The following is a 12,405-nucleotide window of genomic DNA, read 5'->3' on the forward strand; positions in this document are numbered from 1 at the left end:
ACCTCTCATCTCAATTTTTCAATCATCAAAGTTTAACAACATCGAGATGACTTCAGAGAAGATCAACTCCAAATCAGTTCCCTCCAAGGTTGCTAGCTCCAAGTTCTCTGCTGATGTGGAAAGCATCCTCGACATTACCTTTGGTAGCATTGGACCAGTTACGAGGAGCAAAGCAAGCATGTTGGGACAACAAGCACTCAAAGTCTCATCCGTAACAACTCCTGTTTTTGGATCTTCATCTCCAAAAGGAGCGAGATCCTCCACTGATGCATCGGAGGAAGGAAGCAGCATTGCTGAAAAGATTAAGAAGACTCTAGCTCTACTTGATCTCTCTGGATCCAAGAACTCTGCTTTGAAGGAAGATGATGATACTTCAAGTGACGGATCCTCTCCACTCACACCACAAGAAGTAGGCCAGTCAAAGATCAACTTATGCGATAATCCATGCTATTCTCCAACATCCCCAACAATCATGCAAGCAATGGTAACTAACGCTTCGTCAATGGAGGAGACACTGGAAAATTTGGCAAAAGTGATTGATGGCTTGGCCAAGCATGTGCAAAATCAAGACGCTCGGATTGAGAAGTTGATGGACAAGATGGATGGATTAATGGAAGGAGAATCCAGCCACGCACCTGGAAAGGGTCCAGAAGTACAAGAGACTGAACCTCGTGAAAAACAAGTACCACCTACCAAGGAAATTCCTGTTTTTTCTGAAGGGATGATTCCGCTTGACCGACTAAAGGAGTTCATCGAAGGGACTATCAAGGATAAGTACGAAGTTGCTGCCAAGTCTTCGTTTACTTATGGAAAGCCGTACATTACAAGAATCGATAGCTTCAAGATGCCCGCCGGTTATCAACCTCCCAAATTTCAACAATTTGAAGGCAAGGGAAATCCAAAGAAACATGTTGCACATTTTGTTGAAACATGTAACAACGCTGGGACCTATGGAGACTATCTCGTCAAACAGTTCGTCCGCTCCCTCAAAGGAAATGCCTTCGACTGGTACACTGATCTTGAGCCTAATTCTATCGATAGTTGGGAGAAACTCGAGCAGGATTTCCTCAACCGCTTTTATAGCACGAGGCGTACCGTGAGCATGGTTGAGCTTACAAGCACTCGCCAGAGGAAGGGCGAATCAGTTATCGATTTCATCAACCGATGGAGAAATGCGAGTCTAAACTGCAAAGATAGGCTCAGCGAAGCTTCTGCGATAGAGATGTGTATGCAAGGAATGCATTGGGGGCTTCACTACATATTGCAAGGAATTAAGCCAAGGTCTTTTGAAGAACTAGCTACTCGTGCTCATGACATGGATTGAGCATGTCTTCCACTGGGAATGAAGTAATGCCTGTCTACGACCTTCGCAAAGGAAAGGACAAGCAGGAACCCAAGAAATGGAGCAAGTTCGTCCCCAAGAGTGATAATAAAGAATCCATGAATGTCAACGCCTCGCCTGTAAAGTTTACTATGAAGGCGAGCAAGAAGCAGAGTATGAAAGCAACTTCCTTCCAAGACAACAAAAGCTGAAAGTCTACCTTGAAGGAGATGCAAGAAAGAGAATACCCCTTCCTGGATTCTGATGTCCCTAAAATTTTTGATGAACTACTTGAGCTGAAGCTCATTGAGTTACCAGAGATGAAGCGGCCCAATGAAGCTGGAAGAACAAACGACCCGAACTATTGTAAGTATCATCAACTCGTGGGTCACCCTCTTGAGAAGTGCTTTGTCTTCAAGGACAAAGTTATGCAGTTGGCTAATGAAAACAAGATTCTGCTTGATGATGAGAAGGCAAGTTCGAATCAAGTCTTTATCACCTTTGGTTCTTTCGATCCGGTCCAGATATACAGCTTTGAAGAACATGAGGGAGGACCATTGGAGGAAGATAGAACCCAAGTTGATGAAGCCAATGATGAAGGTTAGATTCTGGTGACTAGGCGGAGACGCTGCAAAACAAGTCCACGAAAAGAATCATCTAAACAACTAACAAGGAAAAGGATGGTTAGAAGACCAAGGAAGCAGAGATCAATTGGGCGTCCGAGGAAAGCAAAAGTGGAGAAGAGCTATCACCAAGAACCACGATATCCTGTGACTTTGGGGGAATTCCTACCAAGCTGGTTCCACAATAAGACTGCTCGAGACAACATTGAGGCATCATGCTTCAATACTAATAAAGAGGAAGCAAATGATAAAAATCTATCAACGTCGTCTCTGTCATCATCTGAAAAGCCTGTTGAATCTTCTTCGAGAGAGGTACACACATGTGATACAAGAATCACATTCACAGATGACGATCTTCTACTTGGTGAAACACTACATAATCGCCCATTGTACATGGTGGGTTATGCCCTCGAGAAGAGGATAAACAGAATATTGATAGATGATGGATGATGGATTTGGGGTTAACATTCTTCCTATTCGTACAATGAAGGAACTTGGCATCACAACTGAAGAACTTTCTGAAAGCCGCTTGATGATACAAGGATTCAATCAAGGGGGGCAACGAGCCATAGGTGCTATCAAAGTAGATATCACCATCGAAGATTTGCGATCAAGTGCATGGATGCATGTCATCGACGCAAAGACTTCGTATAATATGTTGCTTGGCAGGCCATGGATACACGAGAACAAAGTTGTCCCATCCTCCTACTATCAGTGTTTGAAGTATCTCGAAGGGAGTGTCGAAAAGAAGATAGTTGCTGATGATAAGCCATTTACTGAAGCAGAGTCACACTTCGTCGATGCAAAGTTCTACTTGAAGAACTACACAGTGAGAGAAGTAAAAGTCGATGACATCGCAACGACCAAGAGTGATAAGATCGCAACTGAAAGAGCTGATGAGATTATTGGAAAAGTTAAAGTTGGTGCTGAGGTGTCGCACTCCAGTCCCAACAAAGGGAACACCGTGTCTTTGAAGAAGAAGAAGAAGACAACTCCCGTGCTCTGCTATGTTCCAAAGTTGAAGAAAAAGGAAGGTGAACCATCTGAAGCTCAAGAAAATATGCTAGGGGGGCTAACTCTTCCCATCAGACGAATTGATGCGATAAATTTGTCCTCAAAGTTACTTGGAGACTTCGTGGCTCAGAATCCGCCACAAAATATGGCACTCCCTACAAAACGTACAAATGAAGACTTTGATCCAAATGCTTACAAGTTATTTGTCAAGGATGGGTACAACCCCAACGAGCCATCAAAGTTAGGGAAACTTCCATCAGAAGCTAGCATGATACAATCACGTGAAAGTTTGGGATACAAACAACCTCCGCCAGTTCGCATATCCATAAGAAGGGCAAGTATCAACTACATCACTGTGGAAGATGAGTCTGTTGCTTCCAACAAAAGGCCTTCAGTGTTTGATCGTCTTGGAAAGTCGGCCACAAAAGCTTCTGTATTTGAGAGATTAGGGCCGTTAAAACTGAAGAAATAAAGGAAGAACAAGTTCCACAGAGATTATCAACGCGTGAAAACGCTTGCTTTTCCTGGAACCTAGAGGGATATACAAAGTTTGATTCCTTCTAGAATGAGACGACAAACAAAACTTGTGGTTTTATGTGAGGAGGTGCTAAAAGCAAAGTTTCACACTGTAGTGTAGACCAAGGAGCGTGACGAAGATGAGGAGAGTGTAGGTTCTTCATATCATATTACCGCACAAAGTGATCAAAATACTTCATTTCAGATAGAGGTTGCCGAGAAGTTGGAGGACATTTCCTCGTGTTACCACATATCTTTCAATGATGGCGATCCTCGAGAGGATGAAGATGCCAGAGATGCTCCTCCAGAACTTGAAGAAGGGGTGAATACCACAGTAGACTCTTTGAAAGAAGTTAATCTTGGTACTGATGAAGACCCAAGGCCCACCTACCTAAGTGCTTTTCTAACAGGTGATGAAGAAGACACTTACATGGAAATACTGAAAGAATATAGGGATGTTTTTGCTTGGAGTTATAAAGAGATGCCTGGATTAGATCCCAAAGTAGCAGTCCATCATCTGGCGGTCAAGAATGGTGCCCGTCCTGTTAAGCAGGCCCAAAGGCATTTCAGACCAGATTTGATTCCTTCAATCGAAAATGAAGTCAACAAACTCATTGAAGCTGGCTTTATTCGTGAAGTTAAATATCCTACATGGATTTCAAGTATCGTTCCCGTAAAAAAGAAGACTGGCTAAATTCGAGTTTGTGTTGACTTCAGGGATTTTAACAACGCATGCCCTAAAGATGATTTCCCGCTTCCCATCCCAGAATTGATGATTGATGCTACCACTGGTTACGAGGCGATTTCTTTCATGGATGGTTCATCCGGCTATAACCAAATTCGTATGGCACCAAAAGATGAAGAGCTTACTGCATTTCGTACACCCAAGGGTATTTATTGTTACAAAGTGATGCCTTTCGGTTTGAAAAATGCTGGTGCCACATATCAAAGGGCTATGCAGAATATCTTTGATGATTTGCTCCATAAAAATGTTGAATGTTATGTGGATGACTTGGTGGTAAAATCAAGAAAGAGAAGCGACCACTTGCAAGACCTGAGAATGGTGTTCGAGCGACTTCGGAGATATCAACTTCGAATGAATCCATTGAAATGTGCCTTTGGAGTTACTTCTAGAAATTTCCTTGGTTTCATTGTTCGACATCGAGGAATCGAAATTGATCAAGCCAAAGTTGATGCAATTTTGAAAATGCCCGAGCCTCGAAATATTCATGAGTTAAAAAGTCTGCAAGGGAAGCTAGCTTATATTAGGAGATTCATTTCGAAATTAGCTGGGAGGTGCCAACCATTTAGTCGTCTCATGAAGAAGGGCGCCCCTTTCAAGTAGGACGAAGCATGTACCAATGCCTTCGAGAATAACAAGTCATATTTAATGAAGCCTCCAGTTCTAGTAGCCCCTGTACCTGGAAAACCATTGATACTGTACATTTCAGCACAAGAAAAGTCGGTTGGAGAGTTGTTGGCCCAAGAGAATAGCGAAGGGAAAGAAAATTCTCTTTACTACTTGAGCAGAATGATGACACGTAATGAGCTGAACTACACGCCAATTGAAAAGTTGTGCTTGGCACTAGTCTTCTCGATTCAAAAGCTGAAGCACTACTTTCAAGCTCATAGTGTTAATCTCATTTCCAGAGCAAATCCCATCAAGTTTGTGATGTCAAAACCAATCCTCAGTGATCGACTAGCAAGGTGGTACCTCCAGTTTCAACAATTTGAGATTACATACATCCCTCAAAAGGCTGTAAAAGGAAAGGCATTGGCAGACTTCCTAGCAGCTCACCCAATACCTGATGACTGGGAGCTAACTGATGAACTTCCCGACGAAGATGCAATGATCGTTGAAATTCAATCTCCGTGGAAAATGTACTTTGATGGTGCTGCACAACGTGATGGAGCTGGTGCTGGTGTGGTGTTTGTTACTCCGCAGGGAGAAGTTCTACCATACTCCTTTACTTTGACACAATGTTGCTCCAACAATGTCGCTGAATATCAAGCACTAATACTTGGACTTGAAATGGCAGTCGACATGAAGCAGTTGCAGTTACAAGTGTTTGGTGACTCTCAGTTGGTGATCAATCAACTCCTGGGAAGTTATGAAGTCAGGAAGCCCGAATTACTCCCCTATCATGGTTATGCTCAGAAGTTGATAGGATGGCTTGGTGATGTGACTCTTCAGCACGTTCCAAGGAAGGAAAATAAGAAAGCCGATGCTTTAGCTGCTCTAGCTTCAACACTAACTCTGCCAGATCAAACTCAAGTGACTATCTGCCGAAAATGGGTAGTACCTCCACCAAATGAGGATGAAGGCGCGGAAAGTGAGCTTGAGCATCTCGTAGCTGTTTCTGAAGCTGCAAAGGAAGACTGGCGACAACCCATCATTGACTACTTAAGTTATGGGATACTGCCAGAAGACTCAAAAAGAAGAACTGAGATTCATCGTCGCGCACCTCGATTCCTTTACTACAAGGATACCTTATATAGAAGATCTTTTGAGGGGATACTCTTACGATGTTTGGGGGAGGATGAAGCAGTCCAAGCTTTGCAAGAAGCACATTCAGGAGTATGTGGATCACATCAATTTGGACCAAAGCTCCATTTCCACATAAAAAGGATGGGATATTATGTGCCAACGATGGTGAAAGATTGCTTGGACTATGCTCGAAGATGCAAGGCTTGTCAGTTTCATGCGAATTTTATACATCAGCCGCCCGAAGCATTACACCCGACCGTCGCATCTTGGCCATTTGACGCTTGGGGGTTGGATGTCGTTGGTCCGTTGCCGAAATATTCTGGTGGACACTTGTACATCTTGGCTGCAATCGATTACTTCTCAAAATGGGCCGAAGCTGTCGCTCTTAAAGAAGTGAAGAAGGAGAATGTTGCGAATTGCATCCGAGTAAACATCATCTACCGCTTCGGCATTCCTCGTTACATAATAACGGACAATGGCAAGCCATTTGATAACAAATTGATGAAACAGATTTGTGATCTCTTCGGCTTCAAGCAGCGTAAATCTTCTATGTATCATGCTGCCGCCAACGGTCTAGCCGAAGCGTTCAATAAGACTTTGTGTAACTTGTTGAAGAAGGTTGTCTCCAAGTCCAAAAGGGATTGGCATGAACGAATGGTAGAAGCTTTGTGGGCATATAGGACAACTTACAACACACCAACGCAAGCAACCCCGTACTCGCTTGCTTATGGAGTTGAAGCAGTCCTACCACTTGAGCGCCAAATACCTTCTTTACGACTTGCTATTCAAGAAGGGCTCACCGAAGAGGAAAATACTCAATTGCGTCTTGCAGAGTTAGAAGCACTTGATGAGAAAAGGATGGAGGCTCAACAAAATCTTGAATGTTATTAAGCCCATCTATCTCGTGCCTTCAACAAAAAGGTTCGCTTGAGGTCCTTCCAAGTGGGAGATCAAGTCCTTGCAGTAAGAAGACCCATCATCGTTTCCTATAAGTCTGGGGGCAAATTCACCTCAAAATGGGATGGACCATATGTCATACAAGAAGCATATTCAAGTGGCGCTTACAAAATTGTTGATGCAGATGGCTTGAGGATCGGTCCTATCAACGCGAAGTTCTTGAAAAAGTACTATCCTTGAAGCAAGATGACTCTCCTTAAGGCACGAGACTAAACTGCATGCAACTCCTGGCCCGCAAGAGTATAAACTATGCACGGCCCAAGAAAATGTCCGCTAGGTTGAAAATCTCGCAAGAGGCGGCCTAGGAAAAAGTTAGGACCCAAGAAAATGTCCGCTAGGTTGAAAACCCCGCAAGAGGCAGCCTAGGCAAAAGTTAGGACAAAAAAAAACTCATTTTTCTGAACTATGGTATGACTTGATCCTCTTCACCGAGGTACGTAGGCGTTTAGAGTTTTATTCTAAGTTCAGTCGCATGAGTAAAAAAAAACGCATCCCCCTATGTGTTGTTCAAAATGAAGTTCCCCTGATCAGGCGCATGGAGATCGTACATACAAGCATCCTTTTGCTTCGATTTGAACTTTCACTAAATATCAGTAGTCCAACGAAGGCAAATCTCCATGACAAATGGGTTTCTCCAATGGAATGACTGTAATCTCTTCGCAAGTGGTTAAATCAAGGAGTTAAAGTCTGCAAAATCATTGGTCTCCAAATTGAAGGCCTCAAATCCGGCAACTCTTTGAGTTGGAGTCCAAAGCCATCGCAACTGCAAGGCAAAGCCTTCAAATATGTTAGTCTTCAAGCTAAAGTTTTAAATTCACCTTGTCTGCAAGTTGAAGTCTTAAAATCCAACAAGCCTTCAAGTTCAATCCTTCAAATCCGTCAGGTTTTCAAGTTGGAATAAAAAAAATCTAAGGTAGATTCCCGAATTTATCTGGGATGATCCAGAGGGTTTCCAACTTTGATTTTTGGATACATATTAGATTAGTAAGTCTTGTTTCCTGAGAATTTGGCGGCTCATGATTTTGATGTTCCTACATCGAGATATGAATTTTCTCGACGAAACTGCGCAAATCTGAAACTATCAACGCTTTAGCATGTATTGTCAACTTCTTGAATTTATCTGGAACTATTCATATTGTTGGTGGCTTTGATTTTTGGATACATTCTATATTTATGAGTCTAGTTTCTTTGAAATTTTGCGACTCGTGATTTCAACGCCCCTACATTGAGATACGAATTTTATTTGGCGAGACTGCTCGAATCCGAGAAATATTGGCGTTTCAGCATGTAGGGCCAAATTCTTGGATTTATCTGGGATGATATATATGTTTGTTGACATTGATTTTTGGAAACATGCTAGATTTATGAGTCTAGTTTCTTGGGAATTTTGCGGCTCGTGATTTCAATGCCCCTACGTCGAGATATGAATTTGTTTTGGCGAGACTGCTCGAATCTGAGAAATATTGGCATTTCAGCATGTAGAGTCAAATTCTTGGATTTATCTGGGATGATCTATATGGGATTATACGACGAGCTAAGCATGGTAGCGCGGATGCAATGTTGGCATGATGATAGTTTGGTGCTTGGAGTGACCACATCTTGGATGGACCACATCTTGGATGATCGATTTTAGAATTTTGGGTTTTCTTCGACGTCCAATTTGCCATATGAAGCGGATTCCTCAAAGAAGGCCACATACTCGCATATCGCCCAGCTAGTATGGTATGAATCAAGAATCTAGTTTAGTCCGCGCCATCTTCAGTCTCAACTACGAGATACCTTAGGTGGATGGGGAAGTGTAGTGTCTGAAGTAAACCATCTCTTCAAGTTGCAAAGGACAAGAGAAGTTATTAGTAGCAGACTTGGACGTATATCCATAGGTACAAAGACCTTGACAAATGAACTCCCTAAATTCTTAAGGCGGGGACGAGTATCCATCCCTTTGCGCCGTAAGATTACTTTACCATTCTTAAGGCGGGGACGAGTGTCCATCCCTTTGCGCCGTAAGATTACCTTACCGTTCTTAGGGCGGGGACGAGTATCCATCCCTTTGCGCCGTCAGATTACCTTACCGTTCTTAGGGCGGGGACGAGTATCCATCCCTTTGCGCCGTAAGATTACCTTACCGTTCTTAGGGCGGGGACGAGTGTCCATCCCTTTGCGCCGTCAGATTACCTTACCGTTCTTAGGGCGGGGACGAGTATCCATCCCTGTGCGCCGTAAGATTACCTTACCGTTCTTAGGGCGGGGACAAGTAACCATCCCTTTGCGCCGTAAGATTACCTTACCGTTCTTAGAGCGGGGACTAGTATCCACCCCTTTGCGCCTCAAAACTATCTTCTTCATGCATGGGTCCTTCCCTTGAACGAGAACTCAACATTGTCGTTTAAAAAAAAGGGGAGGGGGGGGGGGGGGGGGAGAAACAATGCAATAAAAGGAAACGCTGAAAAAAAAAATTACCTGTCGGACGACGTAATTGACGCAGAATAATGGAGAACATGCTCTTATTTATAGATGGGCAACGTCGGTCAGTCCACTCCTAATCCAATATTAATTGGATATGGAGTCCTAATTGGTTGGAAAGACAATACCTTAGTCCAATTAAGGAAAGGAAAGGGGATTACGTCGGTGCAGCACCCGACGTCAAACACTTGCCATAAAAATTGGATCTTTCTTTAATTAAAGGAAATTGGAATCCTTGGTCTAATATGGGGTCCAAGAATTGCATATGTACGTGGTTTACAATTATTAGTCCTAGCATATGTAAAAAAAAAAAAAAATGCACTGGCATTAAATTCTCAAAAAGTCTGATGGACCTTCTCTTGACCCGAATTTTGAATTACACTTCAATAATACTTCAAGACTGATCTTTTGAGGGTCAACACATCTATATCTCGATAAGTCTTGAAGCAGGGAGCATTTGTAGATAGCGAAATATTATTGAATTTAAATCCGTAAGAAATTCGGATTATAGTAAATTCAAGATATATTAGTCCAAATAAATATTATGGATTAATATAATTGGGTTAATTATTTAAGTCCAATAATACGAATTTAATTAAAGATCCGATTTCTATTGGGCTAGTCCATTAATTTGGGCTATAAATAATGAGCCCACTTTGCTAAGCCCAAAATGTCATTTTATTCAAGAGGCCCAAATTGGTGCCACATGTCAAATGACGTGGCACGCCAAGTCAAACGAAGAAGCCAATAGGATCATGCCACGTGTCAAAATGATGCAGCATGCCTAGTCAAATCAAAGGCCAATGAAGATACGCCACGTGTACAAATGACATGTTCCGGCCAATCAAATATCGGCTTGTCAGCTTAATTCTGATTGGTCGAAAGAAGCCTGTCCTTATCGCAACTCCTCTATCCTACAACTATAAATAGGGGTCTCATAATTCAGAAAAGGAACAGAAATTTTAACAAGAAGCAAGAGAGAGCTCGTGGATCAAACGCTGCGGATTTCTCTACAAGCTAAAAGCATTCAAGTATTTCTCTAGAAGTTCTAGAGATCTAGACGAAGATTCAAGATCAAGCTTCAAGCCCTTGAATCCAAGTACAAGTTCAAGATCAAGACCACCAGATTCAAGATCAAGCTCAAAAGCCCTTGAATTCAAGTACAAGTCAAAATCAAATCCATCAAGTTCAAGATCAAGCTCAAAAGCCCTTGAAATTATTGTTGAAAAGACGAATCAGAGGAATAATAGAGATTGTAACACTCATATTCTGAAATCAAATATAAAGATTGTTGCGATATTTTCCTGTCTCGATTATTATTTTCTCGACGCGAATTTTATTGTCTACACTCATAATATCCATTCTTAGATCGAAATCATAAGAAGATACACGTGAAACAGAAAATGAATTGAAAAACAAAACCCTCTCACAAGCACATTAATTTTTGTGCTGCAAACATTTTCATAACTTCATTACATTAGTTGAAAAAGAACATGTTTTTTCTATTCTAAGATCACTCAGCATCAGATCTGCAACCTCTCCATCAAGAAGCAACAGAATCTGCTAGCAATGTTTTTTTCCTGTACGTAATACAAGAATTGCTTATTATAATACGCTGAGCGCGAAACCAAGAAATAACTTTACTCATCTCTACCAATTACCAATAATTATTTGTCCGATGGTCTCGCAAGAACTTCAAGTAAACCGCAGCAGTTCATCCACGAAGTCCTAGCCTGAGCGACCATTCCAACAAGTGGCTGCGAAAAAGGACAGTAAAAGGAATTCGTTGAATTTTGTTATGTTTAATATGTGAATTTGTTAGATGTAGGAAATAATACTAAGTTGTAGTTTCTATGAAAAAGAAAGGAGTACGAAATGAAAAATGGTATTGAGCTTAAAGAAACGCATTTCTTTAAGTTACTCCAGTCAGAGGCAGATGGTGCCGGGTTTACTAGTATCAAATGAAAATATTTTTGACATGAGTATAAATATATATAAAACGTTATTACAGTTTAGAAAGAATTTAATTCATATTTTCAAAAAAAATGCAATGGATTCATCAACAGCAAGAAGCTAAATATTAAACTCATCAAGTTTAAATTCTGAATCTGCCCCTATATTTCTTCAATTCCAACCTAGTTATGCCAGTAGAGGCTGATTCAAGATTTAAGTTTGATAGATTCAAATGAACTAATTACAAAAGAGCTACATACTGAATGCATTACCTCTTTGTCAGTGGTTGTAGGAGCTTCTTCATGACCTCCGTTATTGTTAGCGTTATCTGTGTCTGCTGCTGATGACTCCCCAACATGTTTGTCTGAAGTAGGCAACTCCTCAGTCCCATTTGGCTTCAGCTTCTGTAGTACAGAGGACAATTTGGCTGCTTGTGTCTCAACTTTGGCCTCCACTTTACTAGCCAAGCCCTTTGCAGATTGAGCGAATCCTTGAGCCAATGACACGACAGGGTTAATTACTGCTGATTCAATGTTCGCCTTGGTTTCATCAGAGTTCAGTTTTTCCACCACCATTTTTTCTAGACTCTCCAATTCTGATTTCAACAAGTCTGGACTCGCGGCAGGAGCCTCCTCGTTGGTGGGGGCTGCGGTTTCCTCCTTGGTGGTGGCTGTGGTTTCCTTGTTCTGGCTTTCCTCTTGCTTGGATTTCTGATCAGTTTCATCCATATTGTGAATTCTTGATCTTCTCTTTCTTTAATTATGATTTTACTTTCCAAGAAAGTGTGTCTTGATATAGGGCCATGGCTTATTGAAGACAGATAATATTAAGATATAAAAATAGCAACATTAATAATTGATTAGGTTTAGGTGGATGATCATAAGCATGTTACTAACAGTGTTGAATTAGTTTTCGAGAAAAGTAATGAGCAAAACGTGATAATATATAAGTTAGTGATAAAGATATTACGAAGATTATAATAGTAGTAATATAATGGGAAATAATTATGCAGAGAAAGGCGGAAGCGCATGAACATGGAGGGACTGTATTAATAATGAATGCCAAGTCAA

General features: G+C 41.5%; 3 protein-coding genes across 4 annotated transcripts; 2 read left to right on the forward strand and 1 right to left on the reverse strand.

The window, feature by feature from the left end:
* Positions 1-2,428: 2,428 nt before the first annotated feature.
* On the forward strand, positions 2,429-4,168 carry LOC132624123 (uncharacterized). Its single transcript, XM_060338950.1, has 2 exons — positions 2,429-3,391; positions 3,596-4,168. The coding sequence occupies exons 1-2, from the start codon at positions 2,429-2,431 to the stop codon at positions 4,166-4,168; spliced, it is 1,536 nt and encodes a 511-aa protein (XP_060194933.1).
* A 696-nt stretch (positions 4,169-4,864) lies between these two features.
* Positions 4,865-6,853, forward strand: LOC132624124 (uncharacterized). The gene is made up of 2 exons (XM_060338951.1): positions 4,865-6,163; positions 6,473-6,853. Exons 1-2 carry the CDS (start codon positions 4,865-4,867, stop codon positions 6,851-6,853), a joined length of 1,680 nt encoding a protein of 559 aa, XP_060194934.1.
* A 3,777-nt stretch (positions 6,854-10,630) lies between these two features.
* LOC132624834 (uncharacterized) lies at positions 10,631-12,398 on the reverse strand. 2 transcript variants are annotated; one of them, XM_060339560.1, is made up of 3 exons: positions 11,608-12,398; positions 11,044-11,139; positions 10,631-10,962 (listed from the first exon to the last, which is right to left on the reverse strand). In XM_060339560.1, exons 1-2 carry the CDS (start codon positions 12,061-12,063, stop codon positions 11,050-11,052), a joined length of 546 nt encoding a protein of 181 aa, XP_060195543.1. In that variant the 5' UTR covers positions 12,064-12,398; the 3' UTR covers positions 10,631-10,962; positions 11,044-11,049. The 2 variants fall into 2 exon arrangements, with proteins under 2 accessions (XP_060195543.1, XP_060195542.1); XM_060339559.1 differs by lacking the exon at positions 10,631-10,962 and having other exon boundaries at positions 11,040-11,139; positions 11,608-12,397.
* Positions 12,399-12,405: the final 7 nt, after the last annotated feature.

The sequence above is a fragment of the Lycium barbarum genome, chromosome 12, assembly GCF_019175385.1.
Source record: "Lycium barbarum isolate Lr01 chromosome 12, ASM1917538v2, whole genome shotgun sequence".
NCBI lineage: Eukaryota > Viridiplantae > Streptophyta > Magnoliopsida > Solanales > Solanaceae > Lycium > Lycium barbarum.